Source organism: Ranitomeya variabilis, chromosome 3, assembly GCF_051348905.1.
Source record: "Ranitomeya variabilis isolate aRanVar5 chromosome 3, aRanVar5.hap1, whole genome shotgun sequence".
In the NCBI taxonomy this organism is placed as follows: Eukaryota; Metazoa; Chordata; class Amphibia; order Anura; family Dendrobatidae; genus Ranitomeya; species Ranitomeya variabilis.
The window spans coordinates 104,558,636-104,582,469 of NC_135234.1; the positions used below are offsets into that span (position 1 = coordinate 104,558,636).

The 23,834-nt window shown below is 45.2% G+C and overlaps 2 protein-coding genes across 3 annotated transcripts in view; both read right to left on the reverse strand.

Annotated features, from left to right (window-relative positions):
• The window catches only part of RILP (Rab interacting lysosomal protein), a 67,152-nt gene that overhangs the window by 36,620 nt on the left and 6,698 nt on the right, over positions 1-23,834 (reverse strand). The gene's annotated exons all lie outside the window — the stretch shown is intronic.
• Positions 6,902-22,399, reverse strand: LOC143817070 (uncharacterized). Its single transcript, XM_077298166.1, has 4 exons — positions 21,367-22,399; positions 20,753-21,272; positions 11,967-12,040; positions 6,902-7,116 (listed from the first exon to the last, which is right to left on the reverse strand). The coding sequence occupies exons 1-4, from the start codon at positions 22,262-22,264 to the stop codon at positions 6,902-6,904; spliced, it is 1,707 nt and encodes a 568-aa protein (XP_077154281.1). The 5' UTR covers positions 22,265-22,399.

Sequence of the window (23,834 nt, forward strand, 5' to 3'; positions counted from 1 at the left end):
CAGGATGACGAGTTTGCAGAGAAAAAAGGGCGACCTTCCCTGATAGTAAAGTCTGTCCGGAACAAAAGGAGTCTACTGTTAGACTCCCAGGACCATTAAGGTCCCAAAGCTCTAACGGTATGCGATAGGGAAGAACCACATGTGAAAACTCCCTGCGAGGAAGTCCCTACTTGCAGTTTTGTTGCAATAAGACGTAAAAATACTAGTTCCGCAAACAAAAAAACCTGACGTGGTCAGTGCGGATCTCCCAGGATCACTGGGGCCCTTCCTGCTTCCGAAAGGCTCTCGGAAGTAGTGGAAGAGGGGTTATGGAAACTGGTACCATTTAAGAACCAGAGCATGCACTGCGATGGCTTTTGGATCTCGAGGCCGAACCATGAACTAGAGTACATTGGCGTTCAGTCTGGACGCCATCCGACCTACATCTGGAGGGCTCCAGAGAAGGCAGATCTGATGGAAGACTTCCAGGTGAAGTTCCCACTCACTTGAGGCGGGACCCTGACGGTGTCTGCCGTCTAGAGTTCTTCTTCTGGGATGTGTAGTGCCAAGATCACCTGAATCAGAGATTTCGGCCCATCAGAGAATGTGCGGTACCTCGACCATGATGCCTAACCGCGGGTACCTGCTAGATGATTGACATATGGCACAGCCGTGGCATTGTCCGATTGAATTCGGATGGGGTGACCCGCCAGAAGGCAGTGGACCTGCTGTAGAATTAGCCGTACCGTTCGGATCCCCAGAACAATGATCAGGAGAAGAGGACTGGCATCAGTAGTCACTAATAACCATTGAACCGGGAGAAAGGATCTCCCCTGGATGAGGAAGGAGCTCAGAGACTACCCTCTGAAAGCTTGTTTTAAATGCAGAAAACGAGAGGAGCGAAGGAAACTGCTTCCATTGTCGTTACCATTTTCCCTCGGAACCCTCCTAGCAAATCGAATGGAATGAAGGGATGTGTGAACAAGTGCGCGAGCTCCCTGTTGAAGAGCCACGGCCTTGTCTCAAAGGAGAATTACCAACCTTCTGGAAGTGTACAGGACCATCCTCAAAAAGGATATCTGCTGGGCTGCAAATGAGGAAAAACTTGTCTAAGATTAGCTGCCAGCCCAGGTGAGAAAGGGTATCGCAAGAGATATAGATGACTCAGCACAGTCCTGGAAGAGCGGCTAAAAAGTCGACCAGATAGGGCAGGACGACCATGCCTCTAGGGTGCAAGAGGAACATGATAGCCGCCATAACCCCTGCGAACACTCGGTGTGGTAGCAAGGCCGAAGGACAAGGTCGTGATTTGAAAAAGCTGTTTGCGAAAGGAAAAGCGAAGGAATTTTTGAAGAGGGAAAAAATAGGAATGTGAAGGTGAGCATCCCGAATGTCGGTGGATGCCAGAAACTCCACCTTTTTCTGTTCAAGTAGTGGCTGAACGGAGGAACTCCATCTGAAGAAGGGGGAAGAAGCCCACTCAGGGAACTAGGTACTCTGGGATAAGCTGGGGTCGGCGGCGTAGGGCTCCTGAGCTCATTTAGGGTGACCGGTTTCAGACTGGTCATGTGCCGCTAAGACCAGGGAATGCTGGTCATGTGCCGCTAAGACCAGGGAATGCTGGTCATGTGCCGCTAAGACCAGGGAATGCTGGTCATGTGCCGCTAAGACCAGGGAATACTGGTCATGTGCCGCTAAGACCAGGGAATACTGGTCATGTGCCGCTAAGACCAGGGAATGCTGGTCATGTGCCGCTAAGACCAGGGAATGCTGGTCATGTGCCGCTAAGACCAGGGAATGCTGGTCATGTGCCGCTAAGACCAGGGAATGCTGGTCATGTGCCGCTAAGACCAGGGAATGCTGGTCATGTGCCGCTAAGACCAGGGAATGCTGGTCATGTGCCTTTAAGATTAGGGAATACTGGTCATGTGCCTTTAAGCACAGGGGGAAGAGCAGTACTTTCTTACCTGGTTGCATGTGCCCCTTGAATGCAAAACCATCGCCCCTGTGACTTCCATGAATAGGCCCAAGCTGGGGCCTAAATTTCTGCAGCCGGCGGGAGCAATACCAGGGGTAGAATAGAGGGACGTTGGTGGTGGCTGAGAGAAGCGAGCGTTCCCATACTAGGCGAGAAGCGCCAGAAAAGGTGGGCGGAGCCGCCTTAGCGCGCCACAGTGCGGGCACGGCTTTCAGGATGAGGCCTACACGCCGGCCGAAGCCGGAGGCTAAATTTTTGCAGCTGGCCGGAGAATTACCGTAGGGAGGTGGGCCACAGGGAAGCTGAGGCTGCATGTCAGCATGTGAATATCCCTCTCTGCAGAGGCCCACTCACTATCGGTGCGTGTCCCGGCATGGAGCTGCCGTGGATTACTTTCAGCGCCGAGGAAGGTGCACGCACTCTACTCTTCTGCTGCAGGTCAGGTATTGCAGCGTGGACGGTGCAGGGTTAGAGGAGTAAACCTCAATCCACCGTCCCTTTGTTAGGGAGGTGGAGGGGAACCGTCCGCCTCCTTGTGCCATCCGCTTTAACCGTGGTGGGACAGTGGGGGCTGTTCGGACGCTGAAGAGGGGGGCCTCTGTACATCCATGGACTTCAGCCCCAGGGTGGACAGGGCCAGTTGTCTGGCAATAGGCCTGGCTGCGGAAGAGGATATGTGGAGGCGACACTCCATGTGCTCGTCCATTCAGGGTGTGGGGAGATCGGTGCCCTTGAAGGGACCAGTCGCCCCAAAGAATCAGCTCAGGCGTGGCACGTCGTAGGAAAGGATACGGACAGGCGACACTCTTCGTGCTCGCCTGTTGATGGTTCGGGGAGATCGGAGACTTGAAAGGGGGAGATCGGAGCCTTGGAAGGATTCATCGCCCCTTCGTTGTAAAAAGTAAAATAAAAAATGTAAGAGATAAAAATAAAATAATAAAGAGTTTTGGGTCTGAATAGCAGACCCGCCCGTGTGCCTCCTATGGACACTAAGCAAGAACTGGTTAGCTGAGAGCCAGCAGGAGGGTGTATACTGCAGGGAAGGAGATAACTTTCTTTGTATCACTTAGTGTCAGCCTCCTAGTGGCAGCAGCTACACCCACGGTCTGTGTCCCCCAATGAGGCGAAGGAGAAATGCATCAAGTACTTAACGTGTGAATTAAACACAAGTGTCATCATCAGATAAATCTTACTCAATGTATACAGCTATGTAATATATTCTCTGTAACCAATGACTCAGTGATTTGGCTTCCTATCATCCTCTAGAAACATTTATGGTATACATCAAGTAGATAAATTAAGAAAGCCATGTGATGACAACACAGGGTTGTTGAATGACAGCGCTCAGATAAGTAACATGGCAATGCTACTAGTCACTGTTCAGAACCTCGATAACGAAGAAATAAGAACATCACTCTTGAATGATACTTAGTGATGTATGTTTTTATCTACAATACAGGATTCGGTTACTGTAATGTTTCAATCATTATGGGAAAAGGTTAAAAATGGTATCAGATCTGCAGGCCGAATGTTATGGAGCAGGAGGAGCAGTACCATGACTGTGCCTGCAGAGATAGATGTCAATCACTGAGGAGGGCCGCCCACTGAGGAGGGCCACCAACTGGACTCCTACAGATACATATTTCAATTAATAAAACACAGGATATGAATCTTTTCCAAAAAACCTATATATCATTCTTTTCATCTTCTATTTCTCTATACCATGCTGTCCACAGAGCGGACTACATGGACAACGTGACAGGTTCCTTTAAGTACACCTTCATCAGACAGCCGATTCATTGAAAGGGCTAGTGTGCAAATAGTAGGCTATAATATGCTAGTGCAGCGCCCCAGGGTCCTGGTCGTTGCAGTAATGTCATTCTTCCACCAGGGGGAGTGATGTTACATCTGAAGGCAATAAAGGAGATCTCTTTACCAGGTATCACAAACCATACAACACACTTCACACTCCAGTCCACCAGGGGGAGCTATGCTCCTATTTCGTAGGGCACACTTCACAATAAGGCCGGCGTCACACTAGCGAGTTTTACGGACGTATGAGCGCATTAACTACGTCCGTAAAATACGCATTGCACACGGCCCAATTAATCTCTATGGCCCAGCTCCTATCTGCCGTATATTACGCATCCGTAATATACGGTCTTGTACGGCCGCAGAAAATCGCAGCATGCTGCGTTTGTCACCGTATTGCGCAAAAAAAAAAAAAAAAAAAAAAAAAAAAAAATCGCCAATGAAAGTCTATGGGGGCGAGAAAAATACAGATTACACACGGACCAACAGTGTGACTTGCGAGAAATATGCAGCGGTGTTAGAGAAAAGCCGGTAATTCAATTGCCGGCTTTTCATTTCTCCTTCCCAAACCCGACAGGATATGAGACATGGTTTACATACAGTAAACCATCTCATATCCCCTTTTTTTTTGCATATTCCACACTACTAATGTTAGTAGTGTGTATGTGCAAAATTTGGGCGCTGTAGCTTGTGAAATAAAGGGTTAAATGGCGGAACAAATTGGCGTGGGCTCCCGCACAATTTTCTCCGCCAGAGTAGTAAAGCCAGTGACTGAGGGCAGATATTAAAAGCCTAGAGAGGGTCCATGGTTATTGCCCCCCCCCCCCGGCAACAAACATCTGCCCCCAGCCACCCCAGAAAAGGCACATCTGGAAGATGCGCCTATTCTGGCACTTGGCCACTCTCTTCCCACTCCCGTGTAGCGGTGGGATATGGGGTAATAAAGGGTTAATGTCACCTTGCTATTGTAAGGTGACATTAAGCCAGATTAATAATGGACAGGCGTCAATTATGACACCTATCCATTATTAATCCAATAGTACGAAATGGTTAATAAAACACACACACGTTATTTAAAAGTATTTTAATGAAATAAAGACACAGGTTGTTGTAATATTTTATTATACTGGTAATCCACCTGAAGACCCTCGTTCTGTAACAAAGGAAAAATAAAAAAACAACAATATCTCATACCTTCCGTCGCTCAGGTCAAGTCCCACGAAGTAAATCCATCTGAAGGGGTTAAATCATTTTACAGCCAGGAGCTCTGCTAAAGCAGTGCTCGTGCCTGTAAAAACCCCGGGGAATGAATGGAAAGCAGGGTGACCTGTAGTTACCTTGAGTTGCGGTGATGCGCCCTCTGCTGGATGCCCTCATATGAACTCGAGCGTGGGAACTTTTCCACGGACCGGGTCAGCCACCGTGACATCCCCCTTGAGAACCGAAGGGCCCGGTACCGAGTACCCCACTGCCCTACGGGGGGTGCTCCACTATGCTCTTTAATCTCTTCAGGTTCCCCCACCTAGTATGTTCTTTTTGATTGGGGAAAGAAACCATGAAGGTACACAAACATCTGCCATCATGCTGGCAGCAGACTCCCTTCAGATTTTAGGACCACGATCTTCCATCAGGACTATCACTCCCACACAGAATAATGCAGCATAACAGGTGAGTGGGCTTTCATGCAATCTCATTTTGAGGAACTTCTTACAATCACATCACATGTTTCTTTTAAGGAAAATCCCCAGTGGAAATCTTCATGTAAATTAGTGAGTGGAGGAGGGTGGGCTTTCCCCGACATTTCTCTTACTCAGATGGAGGTTTCAGAAATACATTTTTCATTCTGCCTTCTTTCCCCTCTCTTCACTATAGATCAAGGGTGGGCAACTAATATTCCACATGAGACACAGTGGCTGTCCTAATCAACAGGTCATACTTACGTCTACTCCATTATATTACGGTATATTAGTCTGTACCTCCTAATATTGAGCAGAATTAAGTATAGTGATTGGCTCCTACTGCTAATACATGTTATGATATGGCTTATTGTAACCTGTATTCTTACCTGTAGCGGCAAATCAAGCCCATAAAATATACTGCTTTTTATAAGATTTGGAGGGGGGGGGGACACATTAAAATCATACTTCTCTTGTTATTCAGATTTTGCATCTTGAAAAAACGCTCCCCCCACACAGTATGATGCCTCACAGCTCCCCATACACACATTGAATGATGGACCCCACAGCCCCCCACACAACGCATGATGGACCTTGAAACCCTCCCTCCCATAGACACACACACATTGAATGATGGACCCCACAGCCCCCCACACAACGCATGATGGACCTTGAAACCCTCCCTCCCATAGACACACACACATTGAATGATGGACCCCACAGCCCCCCACACAACGCATGATGGACCTTGAAACCCTCCCTCCCATAGACACACACGCATTGTATGATGGATCCAACACATACACAACATGAAGGCCACCTTAGTCCTCCTTTACACACACACACACACACACACACACACACACACACACACACACACACCATGCTGGTCTCCACAGCTCACACACTCTATGATGGTCCTCACAGCTCCCGAACCCCACAAACACACACAGACTATGATGGTCCCAGCAGCTCCCCCCTACACACACTCAAACATTATGATGGTCTTTAAAGTGTCCACACAAACACATACACAGTAGGATAGCCCCCTCATGCCTTACCCACACACAGTATGAAGGCCCCTCAGCTCCTCACACACACACACACACACACACACACACACACACACACACACACACACCATGAAGAAACTCCACAGCATGATGTTCCGATTTCCCCCAAGAACTGACAAATCAAAATTAATTGTGCAGTGTGTGAAGTGAGGTTCTGCACAGCAAGGACAATCTTGCGACACCATCATGCCTGCTGCACTGTTACTCAGTCAGGCCGGGTTCACAAAAAGTTACGTTCCTGTGCGGTCGGCGGGCACGTCAAAACGCCACATCCGCATACAAAGCATGTCCCTGCGTACCCAATGTTAAAGATAGGTACGCAGGACGCATGCGGAAGTAGGCGGAGCTTAAGGGAGGAACTACGCAGCCATACGAACTCAGCCTCACACAGGCTGAACAGTGGGGCCGAGAGCGATGGCTCCCTCCTCCACCACTGTATCCACTACCAGGCAGCTGCTTGCTGTGTTCTTCCACTGCTTGCAGCCCTCTGGCTGTCCTGGTCCGCGGGCCATACAGGATTGTCCAAAGAGCTGAATATAGCCAGAGGGTCGCACTTTACCCAAGCCTGCTATAGATAAAAGAGGAGGGAACATGTAAACTGCAGAGAAAATAGAAGTTTTAAGAAAATATTCATTCCATAGTTTGCATTCTGGCAATCATTGGCCAGCGGGTGACACCTTGATTTCCACACACTTGTGGCGATTTTTATACGTTGTCCACGTGAGCAGCAAGTGCTGGCGGCAGGTATTGCCAAGTGCAGCCAGTCAGGCTGCTGCCGCCTTATGCTATTTATTTTAGAAAAAAAACACTTTATGTACTTTCTAAGTACATCCACTTCTCTGGGCTTCCAGGCATATTATCATGACAACACCCTTGATAAACAATATCTAATGCTGAAAGGCTCTTTATACCAGTGACATCCATGAAATGGAATTATTATTCCACTATCATTTCTATTGAATTCTAAATGCCCAATAATATGTGGGTGCTGTCATTTGCCATGTCATACCCTGTGCACCTAATCGCCATAGCAATCCTTTCTACAGTAGATCATCTTCCATCTTCATAACACATGGAAGAAATAACTGGTATACTGCACAACAATCCTGACCAGCCAGATGCCAGTCTGAGGCAAGTACATGATATGAAGTGTATAAAAAAAGAAAAAGAAGATTACATAATGATAAGTATAGGGCTGTGGAGACTGTAAGCCAAACCCGCCGACTCCCGACCCCACAGCACTGGTCACTACTGAGCATGTACATAAAGTGCAGCACAGATTCATCTCCTCTACGACCCCACAGAACTGATCACTACTGAGCATGTACATCCAATTCAAAGTACTTGTTCTCACCCACAAAGCTCTTCACAGTGCGGCACCCCCTTACATCTCCTCCCTCATTTTGGTCTATCGGCCTAACCGACCACTGAGCTCTGCAAACAACTTTCAACTAACCTCTGCACTAATCCGTACCTCCCACTCCCAACTCCAAGACCTCTCCTGTGCTGCACCAAACCTCTGGAATGCTCTACCCCAAGATATTCGGACCATCCACAATTTGCATAGTTTCAAGCGCTCCCTCAAAACACACTTGTTCAGAGCGGCCTATCATGTTCACTTATTAAAGTGTTAGTGTGTGCGTGTGTTTGAAGCTGTTAAACTGTAAAGTGCTGCGGAATATGTTGGCGCTATATAAATAAAGATTATTATTATGTACATAAAGTGTAGCACAGATTCATCTCATCTACGACCCCACAGCACTGATCACTACTGAGCATGTACATAAAGTGCAGCACAGATTCATCTCAGCTAAAAGTCCTTAGATCAGGAACAGAACAGACATTTATAGGACAATTCAGAACTTATCCAAATTCTTATGAAAACATTTACAGCACATTCTGCACTGAACCCAATTTATTATTTATTTTAGGAGTCGGTCCATTTTATATTGGCTCCGACTCCACCAAAATGGACACCAACTCAGAGACGCCGATGCCATATAATTTTTTTTTTGCTCAGATTACTCACTAGTGTTAGAATTTTAATCAAAGCAGGACACTAAGTGTATGTCCACATGGAGTGTTTAGTCTGTGGACTTTCCAACGGATTCTGATCATTTTTGTGACAATGTATCAGTATAGGCTGCAAACAACTCTCTCCTGTCCTAACCTCCAGATCATTACATCTCTCAGAAATAATAAGCATTGGTACTTCGCTTCTGTATGTTACATAGGTTGAAAAAAGTCCTAGGTCCATCTAGTTCAACCTTTCTCCACCAATCATACATTTTGTCACTAAATTAACTATAATCCACAATGTTCTGTGTACTGAGGAAATTGTCCAGACCTTTTTTTAAAAGCTGTTCTAATGTCGGACATTACTACCGCTTGTGGTCGGCATTCCACAGTCTGACTGCTCTAACTATAAAGAACCTTTTCCTATCTAGCTGCTGGAATCGCCTTTCTTTCTTTTTTTAGGCTGAAAAAGCCTCTCTCGGCTTATACTCGAGTCATACCCAGGGGTCCGCAGGGGAGGGGGGAGCGGAGCTGTGTAATAATACTCACCTGCTCCTGACGTGGTCCCTGCACGTCCCTGGTTCTCTGGGCGCTGACAGCTTCTTCCTGTATTGAGCGGTCACATGGTACCGCTCATTACAGTAATGAATATGGACCCAACTCCACTCCCATAGGGGTGGAGCCGCATATTCATTACTGTAATGAGCGGTACCATGTGACCGCTCAATACAGGAAGAAGCTGTCAGCGCCCGGAGAACCAGGGATGTGCAGGGACCGTGCCAGGAGCAGGGGAGTATGACGGGCGCAGTGAGAGATATTCACCTGTCCCCAGTTTCACCGTCGACACCGCTCCATCTTCCACGTCCTCTGCAGTGACGCTCAGGTCAGAGGGCACGATTAGTGTGCGCGCCGCCCTCTGCCTGAACAGTCAGTGCAGAGGACGCGGAAGACACAGCTTGCGCCCAGTGGTGGAACGCGGACAGGTGACTATAGCAAGTGCCGGAGGCCTGAGTGAGGAGAGGCGAGTAGGATTTTTTTTTTTTCTTCGCAGCAACAGCATATAGGGCAAATGTGTCTATGGAGCATCTTATGGGGCCATAATCAGCATTTGTGGAGCACTATATGGGGCAATTATCTTTATGGAGCATCTTACGGGGCCATAATCAGCATTTGTGCAGCATTATATGGGGTGTATTTTGTATGGAGCATCTTATGGGGCAATCATGAACTGTATGGAGCATTATATGGGGCTTCTGATTCAATATAGATATTCAAAAACACTTAACCTTTAGCGCTTCAAAAACCCATCTCTTCAAACAAGCCTACCACATCAACTACTCAGTAAACTAACTTTGCCCTGTTCCCTCCTTCCAAATATTATTCTGAATCTGCACACTACTATTCATCTGTCTCCACACCCTCCGTGCACATGATAACTGCACTTGATACTTGACTATTGCACTTAAACACACGGGCTGATGACCGGATAATGCAGCTTTATATGAAAATCCCTATTTATTATAATTGCCAGACCAGAAATAACAAGCACTTTTCACCTATTGTGTCGTCCCCCCCCCCCCCCCACACACACACTTCCTTGTAGATTGTAAGCTTGCGAGCAGGGACCTCACCCCTAATGTCACTGTTTAAATTGTCTTAACTTGTACTGAATTTATTGTCTGTAGATGTCCCCGCTTAATTGTAAAGTGCTGCGGAATATGTTGGCGCTATATAAATAAAAATTATTATTATTATTATTATTATTATTAACCTACTGATGTCTCAATTAATTTTACTTTTATTGGTATCTATTTTTATTTTTGACATTTACTGGTAGCTGCTGCATTTTCCACCCTAGGCTTAAACTCAAGTCATTAAGTTTTCCCAGTTTTTTGTGGCAAAATTATTGGTCTCGGCTTATACTTGAGTATATACGGTAAACAAGTCCAACCTCTCATCATATGAGAGGCCGTCCATCCCTTGTAATAATCTAGTTGCCCACCATTGAACTAACTTCTGAATATCCTTTAAAATGTGGAGCCCAGAACTGGTCCCATATTCTAGATGTGACCTCATCAGTGATTTATAAAGGGGTAATACATGGGGATCGCATCTCTGTTTTTACACAACCTAATTATCTTGTTTGCTTTTGCTGCTGCTGCTTGACATTGAGAACAATGTAATAATGTAAACAACATTGTTTCCACTGCCTGGATTCAAGTAGAGATTTCAGGAAACATTGAGTAACTTTCTATTATTCAATGATTAAGCTTTATTTACAAAAGGCTAAATAGAAACACACAAACAAAAAGAAAACACATTGTCAATAGCAGGTTACTGACAGTTTCCAGGTAGTAGTTTTTCAGTGTGCTCACAGTAAAAAAAAGCAAAGGCAGCACAGCCATGATAACTAGAGTCACCTCTACCTATTCGGATGTCATACATAGACAATGATCCAAGCAGTAGACTTGAAAAAGTTGTCCATTCATTTTAAAGGGTGCCATTAAGTAGTAAATATCAAATATCTAGCAGTGTCAATTTTTTATATTTATATATTATTTATTAAGTCTGAATAGCAGGAGCCCTACTGTAACATGTATTCGCACTATCTGCTGCTCAACATACTTAATTCTGCTCAATATCAAGTGATACAAATATAAAACATAATAAATAATTATTACGTGGTTACATGTAGCTCCTTGGGACATGTATTGCCCACCCCTGCTAAGTAGGCTATAAACATACTGTGCTTGGCATAAATGAGCACACCCTCTTTGAAAAGTAAGATTTTAATTAATATCTTACTGAACGCAAAAAAACAATTACCAAATTTTGACAAGACCGTTTCATAGAACAGGTTTTAACTCATAACATGAAATAAGGTTAATAGTACAACTTTAATTCCAAAATCTTCAGTTTTACTTAAATTAGTGGATGCAAAAATTAATTGTAAGTTGTCGACAAACTGCAAAATATAACTTTTTCATTCCTTCAAGAAAGACCTCTTTTTAGAGCCTGGATGCTGAAAGGAGAGTGATGTTCAACTTGTCTCTTCAGAATTCCCCATAGGTGTTCAGATCAGGAGACACTTGGCCAGTGAATCACTTTCACCCTTTTTTTTCACAAATGCAACAGTGGCCTTAGATGTGGCTCACGGTCATGTAGTGCACGTTTACAAAGGGCACGGCGTGATAATAGCATCTTCTCTTTCAATAAAGAGCAGTACATTTGTCAGTTAATGATACCATCAATGAAATGTACTGTAGTTCCCCATGCATTTTTATAAATGCATGGTGGCTGCAGTGAAACATGGTGGAGGCAGGCTCCTTACTTGGGGCTGCTTCAGTGCTGCTGAGGTTGGGGAGCTACATTTCATTGATGGCATCATAAATTCACAGGTGCACTGCTATCTATTAATAGAGATTATGTTACCATCATTCTGTGCTTTTGGTAGACGTGCATTTTTCGAACATGAAAGTAATCCAAAATACACATCTGTTGCATTTCTGAAGAACAAGGTGAAAGTGATTCATTGGCAAAGTACGTCTCCTGCTCTGAACCCAACTGAAACACTGATGCGGAATTCTGCAGCGATAAGTTGAGCATCACTCATTTGATTAACCCCTTCACGACCAGGGGTATTTTCATTTTTCCGTTTTTCGCTCCCCTCCTTCCCAGAGCCATAACTTTTTTTTATTTTTTGGTCAATATGGCCATGTGAGGACTTATTACACTTTTGAACGACATCATTGGTTTTAGCATGTCATCTACTAGAAAACAGGAAAAAAATTCGAAGTGGGGTGAAATTGCAAGTGCAATCCCACACTTGTTTTTTGTTTGGATTTTTTGCTAGGTTCATTAAATGCTAAAACTGACCTGCCATTTTGATTCTCCAGGTCATTACAAGTTCATAGACACCAAACATGTCTAGGTTATTTTTTTTATCTAAGCGGTGAAAGAAAAAAATTGCGCCAGTTTCCGATACCCGTAGCGTCTCCATTTTTCGTGATCTGGGTTGGGTGAGGGCTTACTCACGCCGTTTAGCGATCAGGTTAATCCTTTTTTTTATTGATAGATCGGGCGATTCTGAACGCGGCGATACCAAATATGTGTATATTTGATTTCTTTTAATTGTTTTATTTTGAATGGGGAGAAAGAGGGGTGATTCAAACTTTCATATTTTTGAAAACTTTTTTTTTTTTTTTTTTTTACTTTTGTCATGCTTCAATAGTCTTCATTGGAAACTAGAAGCTGGCACAACTTGACCGCCTCTGCTACAAAGGAGCGAACAACAAAAACCCGCAGGAATAAATCAGTGCAATAGTCCAAAAATTAGATACATATTACAAAGTTTATTAAATATACCAAATTCAAAAAGGTCTCTAGCAGCTAGGCGGACTAAAATTGGCAATCAAATGCACACTACATGACAAGGAAGACAGAGTGACATCTGCTCTAACAAAGTAAAGCTCATCCTGATGCTAACACCCACTCTGATGTTATACAACAAACGCATCATATAGTACCAAAAAGCATTTAGAAACATTCAGAGAGTTCCCATAAGTATGTGTATATTAATCAGCACAGTATATTATCATAATTTACAGGTAGAGAAAAGCAACAACATACCAAATGGGGGTACGCAGTGTGTCACACAGTTTCCCGTCCTCAGATCGCTCCTATGTAGTAGAATTGTTGCATTGGTATGAGCGCCGACCACAGGGGGGCGCTCACAGCAATCCGGCATCAACAACCATAGAGGTCTCAAGAAGACCTCTGGTTGTTATGCCGACACATCGCTGACCCCTGATCCCGTGACAGGGGTCAGCGATGCATGCATTTCCGTCCGGAAGCGCTAGTTAAATGCCGCTGTCAGCGTTTGACAGAGGCATTTAACTAGTTAATAGCGGTGGGCGAATCTCAATTCCACCCGCCGTTATTGCAGGCACATGTCAGCTGTTCAAAACAGCTGACATGTCCTGGCTTTGATGTGGGCTTACCGCCGGAGCCCGCATCAAAGTGGGGGTTCTGACCTTGGATGTACTATCCCGTCCGAGGTCAGAAAAGGGTTAAAACCGAAGATTTTGAAATTAAAGTAATATTATTAACCTTACTTTCATGTTAGATTTTGGGAAAACTCGAACTCATTCGTGTCAAAATTTTGGAAATATTTTATATGTTCCGTGAGATATTGATTAAAATCTTACTTTTCATTTACGCAGAACATTGTATATACATGTACAGAGACATGCTCGCAGCACCTCCAGTGTTTGACTGCCTGGGTAGCAGTAGATCATCTCCTAACCACAGCCATGGGAAGGTGCAAGTAAGTTCATGTGATGTCTGTGTGCGATCTGTTTTCATACAATTACATTAAAAATTGTACATAATCAAATACATTTCTATTATAAAGCTAGGAAACTGTATTTGTAAAAATCGGATGCCACTCGGATGGTCCATGTGTGTTTTTTTTCTCCACACACCCACAGATTTAAATGGGTGAGCCTCATACGAAATGTGGAAGAAAGTCGTGCAAGTTGCGATTTTTGTTCTCAAGGACCGTCGGAGAGAAAAAAAACCCCAAAACATTCATCTGAACAGCACTATTGAATAGCATGGATCAGTGCACTATCCATTGGGTATCCGATCAAAAATCAGACAGAATATGAAATATACACTACAGACTAAAAGTTTGGACACACCTTCTCATTTAAAGATTTTTCTGTATTATGAAAATTGTACATTCACACTGAAGGCATCAAAACTACGAATTAACACATGTGGAATTATATACTTAACAAAAAAGTGTGAAACAACTGAAATTGTCTTATATTCTAGGTTCTTCAAAGTAGCCACCTTTTGCTTTGATGACTGCTTTGCACACTCTTGGCATTCTCTTGATGAGCTTCAAGAGGTAGTCACCGGGAATGGTTTTCACTTCACTGGTGTGCCCCGTCAGGTTTAATAAGTGGGATTTCTTGCATTATAAATGGGGTTGGGACCATCAGTTGTGTTGTGCAGAAGTCTGGAGGATACACAGCTGATAGTGCTACTGAATAGACCAGTGATGGGCAACCTTTTGAGCTTGGTGTGTCAAAATTCGCCAAAAAACCGAACATAGCTTGGGTGGTGTGTCACCTTGATAAAAAAAACATAATTTTGCGACATGTATAGTTTAAATAACAAATATGTATAATTATAATTATTTAACTTACCTGCTTAGTGACTTCTTTGTTCATCTGTCAGTTGGTTTCTTTTGTTGGTCTTGCTATTATTTAACTTGTGTGCGGTGCCGTGAACTAAGATAAGTGAGGGGGAGGGGGAATTCTTGTGATGGCGAACCTGTGGCACTCCAGCTGTTGCCGTGGTAACTCAGATATTCTCTTAATAATTGCATGTTTATTCTGCATATCATGAAATAGAACTGGTGCACATCTTAAGAGAGTATCTTTAATAAATTCTCCCTCACTGAGTGCTTTTCCATGCTGAGCTATGGAGTGAGCAATGCTCAGACTTGCAGATGCTAAATTTGTAGAGCTTTTTACAAATTTAAAGATGGAATTAGATTGGCTCTTATGAAGGTGTAGCTGCCTGGAAATGTATTCCTTCCTTTCATCCTCACTTTTTTTCAAGAGCTGGGAATGATTAGTTTCAAAATGTCTATTTACATTCCACGTTCTGCTTACTACCGTTTCACTACATAGAACGCAAAATGATCTGCCATTTTTTTCTATAATGCCATACATCTCAGTCCATGTCTCTTGAAAGGGTCGGCTACTGCTACTACTACCACTCCCTTTACTTAACTTTGGTTTTTTATTTTGTGGCTTCTCCATGAGAGAAGATTTATAGTTAGCCCTGCAGGCAATTAGCAGAAATAGGGGTTAATAAGGATGCACAACAAACAGTAATGGTGGTGAAATGGAGTCTGTACTATGCTGCAAGATGGCGTTCCTAATGGCGGGAAACGGCACCCATAGCACAGGCCTCTTCCAGCCTCCCCCTCACTTATCTCAGTAATGGCCAATGACACCCCACAGTTCACTGGATGATGGTTGCTGTAGTAGTCACAGGGCCTCCAGACAGCAATCACAGGGCCTCCAGACAGCAATCACAGGGCCTCCAGACAGCAATCACAGGGCCTCCAGACAGCAATCACCTCAGGCCTCAGAAGTGCATCCCAAGTGCAGCCTGGGACTTCCGGCCGGCGCAGCAGGGAGCAGCGCAATGCCGCCCAAATAACAGAGCTAGGGCGCAGAGCGTCTAGGCATGGGACCGGTAGGTCCGATCTTTCCGGCCGGCGAAGCAGGGAGCAGCGCAATGCCGCCCAAACAACAGAGCTCCGGCGCAGAGGCTGGGACTTCCGGAACCTGCGCCGGGCCTACCGGAAGTCCCAGGCCTAGACGCTCTGCACCGGAGCTCTGTTGTTTGGGCCCACAGACCTCCTGCATGGCATCCGACCCGCGCGGAGGCCTGGGACTTCCGGGAGCTGCGCCGGGCCTACCGGAAGTCCCAGGCCTAGACGCTCTGCGCCGGAGCTCTGTTGTTTGGGCCCACAGACCTCCTGCATGGCATCCGATCCGATAAAAAATCAGAATGGCTTGCCATGCAATGTAAGGATGCAATTTCTATGGGGCCGCGGCCGGCGGCCTGCGTGTCACTGAAAATTACTACGCGTGTCAGCACTGACACGCGTGTCATAGGTTCGCCATCACTGGAATAGACTGTAAGAATTTGTACTATGGCAAGAAAAAAGCAGCTAAGTAAAGAAAAATGAATGGCCATCATTACTTTAAGAAATGAAGGTCAGTCAGTCCGTAAAATTGGGAAAACTTTGAAAGTGTCCCCAAGTGCAGTTGCAAAAACAAACTAGGCTCACATGAGGACTGCCCCAGGAAAGGAAGACCAAGAGTCACCTCTGCTTCTGAGGATAAGTGTATCCGAGTCACCAGCCTCAGAAATTGCAGGTTAACAGCAGCTCAGATTAGAGACCAGGTCACTGCCACACAGAGTTCAAGCAGCAGACACATCTCTACAACAACTGTTATGAGGAGACTTTGTGCAGCAGGCCTTCATGGTAAAATAGTGCTAGGAAACCACTGCTAAGGACAGGCAACAAGCAGAAGAGACTTGTTTGGGCTAAAGAATACAAGGAATGGACATTAGACCAGTGGAAATCTGTGCTTTGGTCTGATGTGTCCAAATTTGAGATCTTTGGTTCTTTTGGTTCTTGAAGCTCATCAAGAGAATGCCAAGAGTGTGCAAAGCAGTCATCAAAGCAAAAGGTGGCTACTTTGAAGAACCTAGAATATAAGACTTAATTTCAATTGTTTCCAACTTTTTTGTTAAGCATATAATTCCATATGTGTTAATTCATAGTTTTGATGCCTTCAGTGTGAATTTACAATTTTCATACAAATACAATTTCATGAAAATACAGAAAAATCTTTAAATGAGAAGGTGTCCAAACTCCTGGTCTGTACTGTGTATATGTGTGAGTGTGTGAGTGTATATATGTATATATATATATATATATATATATATATATATATATATATATATATATATATATATATATATATATATATATATATATATATATATATATATATATATATATATATATATATATATATATATATATATATACATATATACATATATACATACATACATACATACACACACGCATGCATACATACATACATACATACATACACACACACATATACACAGTACAGACCAGGAGTTTGGACACCTTCTCATTTAAAGATTTTTCTGTATTTTCATGAAATTGTATTTGTATGAAAATTGTAAATTCACACTGAAGGCATCAAAACTATGAATTAACACATGTGGAATTATATGCTTAACAAAAAAGTTGGAAACAATTTAAATTAAGTCTTATATTCTAGGTTCTTCAAAGTAGCCACCTTTTGCTTTGATGAGGCTTTGCACACTCTTGATGAGCTTCAAGAGATAGTCACCGGGAATGGTTTTCACTTCACAGGTGTGCCATGTCAGGTTTTTTAAGTGGGATTTCTTGCCTTATAAATGGGGTTGGGACCATCAGTTGTGTTGTGCAGAAGTCTGGTGGATGCACAATAGACTGTTAGAATTTGTATTATGGCAAGAAAAAAAAGCAGCTAAGTAAAGAAAAACGAGTGGCTATCATTACTTTAATAAATGAAGGTCAGTCAGTCCAAAAAATTGGGAAAACTTTGAAAATGTCCCCAAGTGCAGTAGCAAAAACCATCAAGCGCTACAAAGAAACTGGCTCACATGAGGACCGCCCCAGGAAAGGAAGACCAAGAGTCACCTCTGCTTCTGAGGATAAGCCGGATTACTCACCGGTAATGCTCTTTTAATGAGTCCACGACAGCACCCCACATGAGAGAGAGGGATCCGCCCCATAGGAACAGGAAACCTACAGAATAAAAGGAGGCGGTCCCCTCTCCTCCTCAGTTTAGTTTACAGAGTACAAAAAGGGAACCGCAAAAGCTTTAGTATTAATTCTTATTCAGCAAAATATCTTAAACTCTATACAACCATTATTTGTGAATTTAAAAGGAAGAGCTGTGCATAACTTAGGGAGGGTAGTAAATGTGTGCTGTCGTGGACTCATTAAAAGAGCATTACCGGTGAGTAATCCGGCTTTTTACCCTTCGCCACGACAGCACCCCACATGAGAGATTTTCAGAGATTCATTATTTGGGTGGGATTACTGTATTAAGAACAGCTCTACCAAAGGTCAGATCCGAAGATGTAGATAGATCAAGTCTATAATGGTTGTAAAAGGTAGAAGGTGTAGACCAAGTTGCGGCCTTACATATTAAATGGATCGGTACATCCGCTTGTTCCGCCCAGGAGGAAGCCATGGCTCGTGTTGAATGCGCTTTAATACCCACTGGAGGAATCTCGCCTTTTGACGTATAGGCCAAGCAGATAGCATCTCTGATCCATCGAGATATGGTAGCTCTCGTGACCCCATGTCCTTTCTTGTGGCCCTGAAAGGAGATAAACAGAGCCCTACTCTCCCTCCATGTCTGACACCTTTCTATATAGGTCAGGATGGCTCTTCTGACATCTAAGGTGTGGAATTTATGCTGTTCTGGAGTTACAGGTGAATCAAAAAAGGAAGGGAGAAATATCTCTTGGGACCTGTGGTAGGTGGACGCTACCTTAGGGAGGTATGAGGGGTCTGGTTTTAGGACTATCCGATCATGGAATATCAGTAAGAAGGGTGGGTCTACTGATAGGGCCTGGATGTCGCTAACCCGTCTAGCTGAGGTTAGGGCTACCAAGAGGGCTACTTTATATGTCAGGACTTTTAAAGGTATTGAATCTAGTGGCTCAAATGGGGAGCTGGTTAAGGCCTCTAGCACTAGATTTAAATCCCACGGAGGTAGACGGGGAATATGGACCGGTTTACTACGTTCACAAGATTTTATGAATCTGGAGATCCACCTATTAGCTGCTATATTGCATCCATATAGGGCTCCCAATGCCGAGACCTGAACTCTTAAGGTATTTACAGATAACCCCAACTCTCGGCCTTTTTGCAAGAACTCTAGAATAGGTGTGACTGGAACTTGCTTAGTGAACGGTACCGTGTAAAAGTCTAAGAATTTATTCCATACCCTACTATATATCAGGGTGGTAGGTCTTTTCCTGCTCAATAAGAGGGTGTTTACTAGTTCTGCTGAGAACCCTCTTGATCTTAGTAGTTGCCTCTCAAATTCCACGCCGTCAAGTGAAGACCTTTCACTTGCGGGTGGAAAAAGGGGCCTTGGGACAGCAGTTTCTTGTCTGATGGGAGAATCCATGGATCGCATAGGCACATGGTCTGGAGACAAGAGAACCATGGTCTTTTCGGCCAGAATGGTGCAATGAGGATCACTCTTGCTTGTTCCCTCCTGATTTTTCTGATCACTAGTGGAATCAGAGACATCGGAGGAAAGGCGTATGCCAGCTGGAATCTCCAAGGATGGTGGAGAGAGTCCAACATATCTGGGTGATCCATGGCGTTCAGGGAAGCGAACCTTCTTACTTGCCGGTTGTCTCTTGTGGCAAATAGGTCGATTTGTGGTATCCCCCATGATTCTGTTATCATACTGAATATGGATCTGTTTAAGGTCCATTCCCCTTGACGTAACTCGTTTCGGCTGAGGTAGTCTGCCCTGATGTTCTCTACACCTCTGATGTGCAGGGCTGTTAGGGATGTTAGATGAGTCTCTGCCAGCTGGAAGATGTCTGCAGCTATGGTCATTAGACTTCCTGACCTTGTACCACCTTGACGGTTCACATATGCCACTGTGGTGGAATTGTCCGAGTAAATTCTTACATTTGCTCCTTGAATCTGCGGAAGAAAGTGATTTAAGGCATATTCTACCGCTTTTAACTCCTTCCAATTGGAGGAACATGACAATTCTGCCTGGTCCCAAGTATCTTGGGCCAGACTGTCTTTCATATGTGCTCCCCACCCAATAGGGCTGGCGTCGGTGGTAATTATTTTAGACGGGTCTATTATCCATGGCACACCCTCTGAGAGGTGGTCCATGTCTAGCCACCAGGATAGTGATTCTAAGACATCTTTGGAAAGAGTTATTCTGCTTTCTAGATGTCTGTCTTTTCCCTGAGCCGACAATACCTCATACTGTAATTGACGAGTATGAAATTGTGCCCATGGTATAGCAGGGATACATGATGATAATGACCCCAGCAAAGACATGCCCTTCCTTAGTGTCATGTAGGGGTTGCCTATTGCGTCTGATACCCTTGATTGTATAGTCAGTTTCTTCGCCTGGGGGAGGAAGCATCTCTGACTTACGGAGTCTAGCTGGATTCCTAGAAATGTCTGGACGGTTTCTGGATCCAGCCGGGATTTCTCGAAGTTGACGATCCAACCTAACTCCTGTAGGGACGAGATCGTATTAGATAGACGGGTTTTACACTGGAGCATAGAGTTTCCCACCACTAGAAAGTCATCTAGGTAGGGTATTATCAAGGTATCTCGTTGACGTAGATGAGCCATCACTTCTAATATCACCTTAGTGAAGACGCGGGGAGCCATAGAAAGCCCAAATGGCATTGCAACATACTGAAAGTGACGAACCTGTCCTTCCAGGATGATTGCAACCCTTAGATACTTTTGATGTTCGGCATGTATGGGAAGATGATAATAGGCATCCTTTAAGTCTATTCCGGCCATGACACACCTAGGAAACAAGAGTTTTATGGTTGAACTAATGGATTCCATTTTGAAGGTATGATTATGCAGGAAGGCGTTTAATCTCTTGAGGTTTATGATGGTTCTAAATGAACCATCAGGCTTATTGATCAAGAATAAAGGGGAATAGAACCCCTTCCCTTCTTGATCCTGGGGAACTTCTATCAGGACTTTTTTAGACAGAAGAGATAGGATCTCTGATTCCAGAGCCCTTTGTTGGTCTTGACCTTTTGGAGATGTTACTATAAAGGAATCCCAAGGGATTCGGTCAAAATCCAATTTTAGGCCGTATTGTACAATGTCCAGAATCCACTGGCTGGATGTTATTTGTTCCCATCTGGGGAGGAAGAATTTTAATCTGCCGCCTACCTCCTGGTTAGCGGTATTTACGTTTCGGGTTATGGGACCCGCTAAAAAAGGCACCTTTTTGCTTCGGGTCCTTCGACTCCCATCGCTCCCTTTGTTCGAACGGCTTGTTCCTGGTAAAGGGACGTCTTTTGAAGGCTCTCCTGTAGGATGGAAGATACTGGTTAGGGAAGCCTTTTTTCCTTTCTCCTGCTTTACTCAGGAGCTCATCCAGCGTTTTTCCGAAAAGAAACTCACCCTGGCAGGGGATCGCACAAAGTTTTGCTTTGGCCTGTGCGTCCCCTTTCCAGTTCTTTAGCCAGAGTGCTCGCCGGGCTGTGTTCACTAGGCCGGCTGACCTGGCTGCTAGGCGTAGCGAATCCACAGAGGCATCAGCCAGGAATGCTACTGCTTCCTTGATTAGAGGGAATTTCGGCAGGATTGACTCTCTCGAAGTTCTACCTCTAATCTGTTCCTCCAGTTGCTCCATCCACACTAGTAGTGACCTCGCAGTGCAGGTGCTAGATATGGCGGGCCTGAACGCCCCCGTGTTGGCTTCCCATGACCTTTTTAGTAAAGCTTCCGCTTTACGGTCCAGCGGGTCTGTCAGGACTCCTGAATCCTCCACCGGTAGGACCGACTGTTTGGTTGTGGAGGCTACAGCGGCATCCACTTTCGGCACCTTCGACCAGGTATTTAACTCCTCGTCGCTGAAGGGATAGCGTCTTTTAGAGGATGATGGTAGAAAACCTCTATTTTGCTTATCCCACTCTTTTTTTACTATTTCTTTAATAGCTTTTATGACGGGGAAGGACCTACGTTTCCTCTGTCCTAACCCCGCGAACATGATGTCCTGAGCCGATTTACTTTCTTTCTCATCTGAGCACCCCATCGTGCTTCTGACGGATTTTATTAAATTGTCCACACTGCTGTTGGGAAGACAAAGTCCCCCTTCAGTCTCGGATGAGCTCGGCTGGGATTCCGCTTCGCCTGAGGATATACATACGTCCTCTGACTGTGAACTGACCGGAGATTTGGACCTACTAAGCTGACGGGTACTGGTGGTACTAGTCTGCGCCAACCCCTGCATTTCTTCCCGGATTATAGCTCTGACATCTGATGGAGTCATTATGTTTTCCTGCCGTAAGGTTTGCATGATACACTCCGAACACAGTTTTTTAACATAATCATCCGGGAGGGGCTGCGTACATAAAGCACATTCCTTGTGCTTGGATTTGTGTGTCCTTTTCTTAGTCTAGGAAAGATACAGGAGGAACATATATCAGCATATAGGTAGAGACTCTTTCAAAAACTCACCCAGTGAAGCTGACAGGTACCGGTTCTGGAGGCGGATTTCGTTTGGTGGTAGAACCCTTCTCTGGAGGTCGACCACAACTCTTTGTGCTGCTCCTAGCGCTTCTCTCCTTGCTGGGAGAACGCTGTTGCACTGCGGGCAAGTGCGCATCGTCGGCCGGTGAAGCCATCTTACACACACCGGCCCGACGCTAGCGCTGCATTTTTAAATTTGCCGCCCATTCTCCTGCCTCCCCGGAAGTGCTCCAGCGACTTCCGGGTTAGACGCGCCGCTCTCACTCACCATGCGGCGGCTGGGGATATTAAGCCGGCCGCAGCAGCGCGCGCGTCCTCACGGTGCCGGGCGGACCCACGGTGACCGGACCCGGACCGTGGATGCTTGGCCAGACGAGGGAGGAGGCTGCAAGCAGGGGCTCCCCCGCCGCTGCTTCTGGAACCGCAGCCCCTGCCGTTCCCACAGAGACCGACGCAGGCGGGTGCATGGCCCAGGGATCCTCTTCATCTGTAGGTAAGCCGGGTCCCTGTAGGAACAGGAAACCTAAACTGAGGAGGAGAGGGGACCGCCTCCTTTTATTCTGTAGGTTTCCTGTTCCTATGGGGCGGATCCCTCTCTCTCATGTGGGGTGCTGTCGTGGCGAAGGGTAAAAAGTTTATCCGAGTCACCAGCCTCAGAAATCGCAGGTTAACAGCAGCTCAGATTAGAGACCAGGTCAATGTCACACAGAGTTCTAGTAGCAGACACATCTCTACAACAACTGTTAAGAGGAGACTTTGTGCATCAGGCCTTCATGGTAAAATAGCTGCTAGGAAACCACTGTTAAGGACAGGCAACAAGCAGAAGAGACTTGTTTGGGCTAAAGAACACAAGGAATGGACATTAGACCAGGGGAAATCTGTGCTTTGGTCTGAGAAGTCCAAATTTGAGATCTTTGGTTCCAACCACTGTGTCTTTGTGCGACGCAGAAAAGGAGAACGGATGGACTCTACATGCCTGGTTCCCACCGTGAAGCATGGAGGAGGAGGTGTGATGGTGTGGGGGTGCTTTGCTGGTGACACTGTTGGGGATTTATTCAAAATTGACGGCATACTGAACCAGCATGGCTACCACAGCATCTTGCAGCGGCATGCTATTCCATCCGGTTTGCGTTTAGTTGGACCATCATTTATTTTTCAACAGCACAATGACCCCAAACACACCTCCAGGCTGTGTAAGGGCTATTTGACCAAATAGGAGAGTGATGGGGTGCTACGCCAGATGACCTGGCCTCCACAGTCACCAGACCTGAACCCAATCAAGATGGTTTGGGGTGAGCTGGACCGCAGAGTGAAGGCAAAAGGGCCAACAAGTGCTAAGCATCTCTGGGAACGCCTTCAAGACTGTTGGAAGACCATTCCCGGTGACTACCTCCTGA

What these genes read in the sequence shown, in the direction of transcription:
- LOC143817070 (XM_077298166.1), bottom strand. Translation starts at nt 22,264, where the DNA reads ATGCAAACCTTACGGCAGGAAAACATAATGACTCCATCAGATGTCAGA. An exon ending in TTGTGCGATCCCCTGCCAGG is followed by an intron (nt 21,273 to 21,366) that starts GTGAGTTTCTTT and finishes TCCATCCTACAG; the next exon opens with GAGAGCCTTCAAAAGACGTC. An exon ending in ACCAAAAGCACAGAATGATG is followed by an intron (nt 7,117 to 11,966) that starts GTAACATAATCT and finishes TTTTCTCTGCAG; the next exon opens with TTTACATGTTCCCTCCTCTT.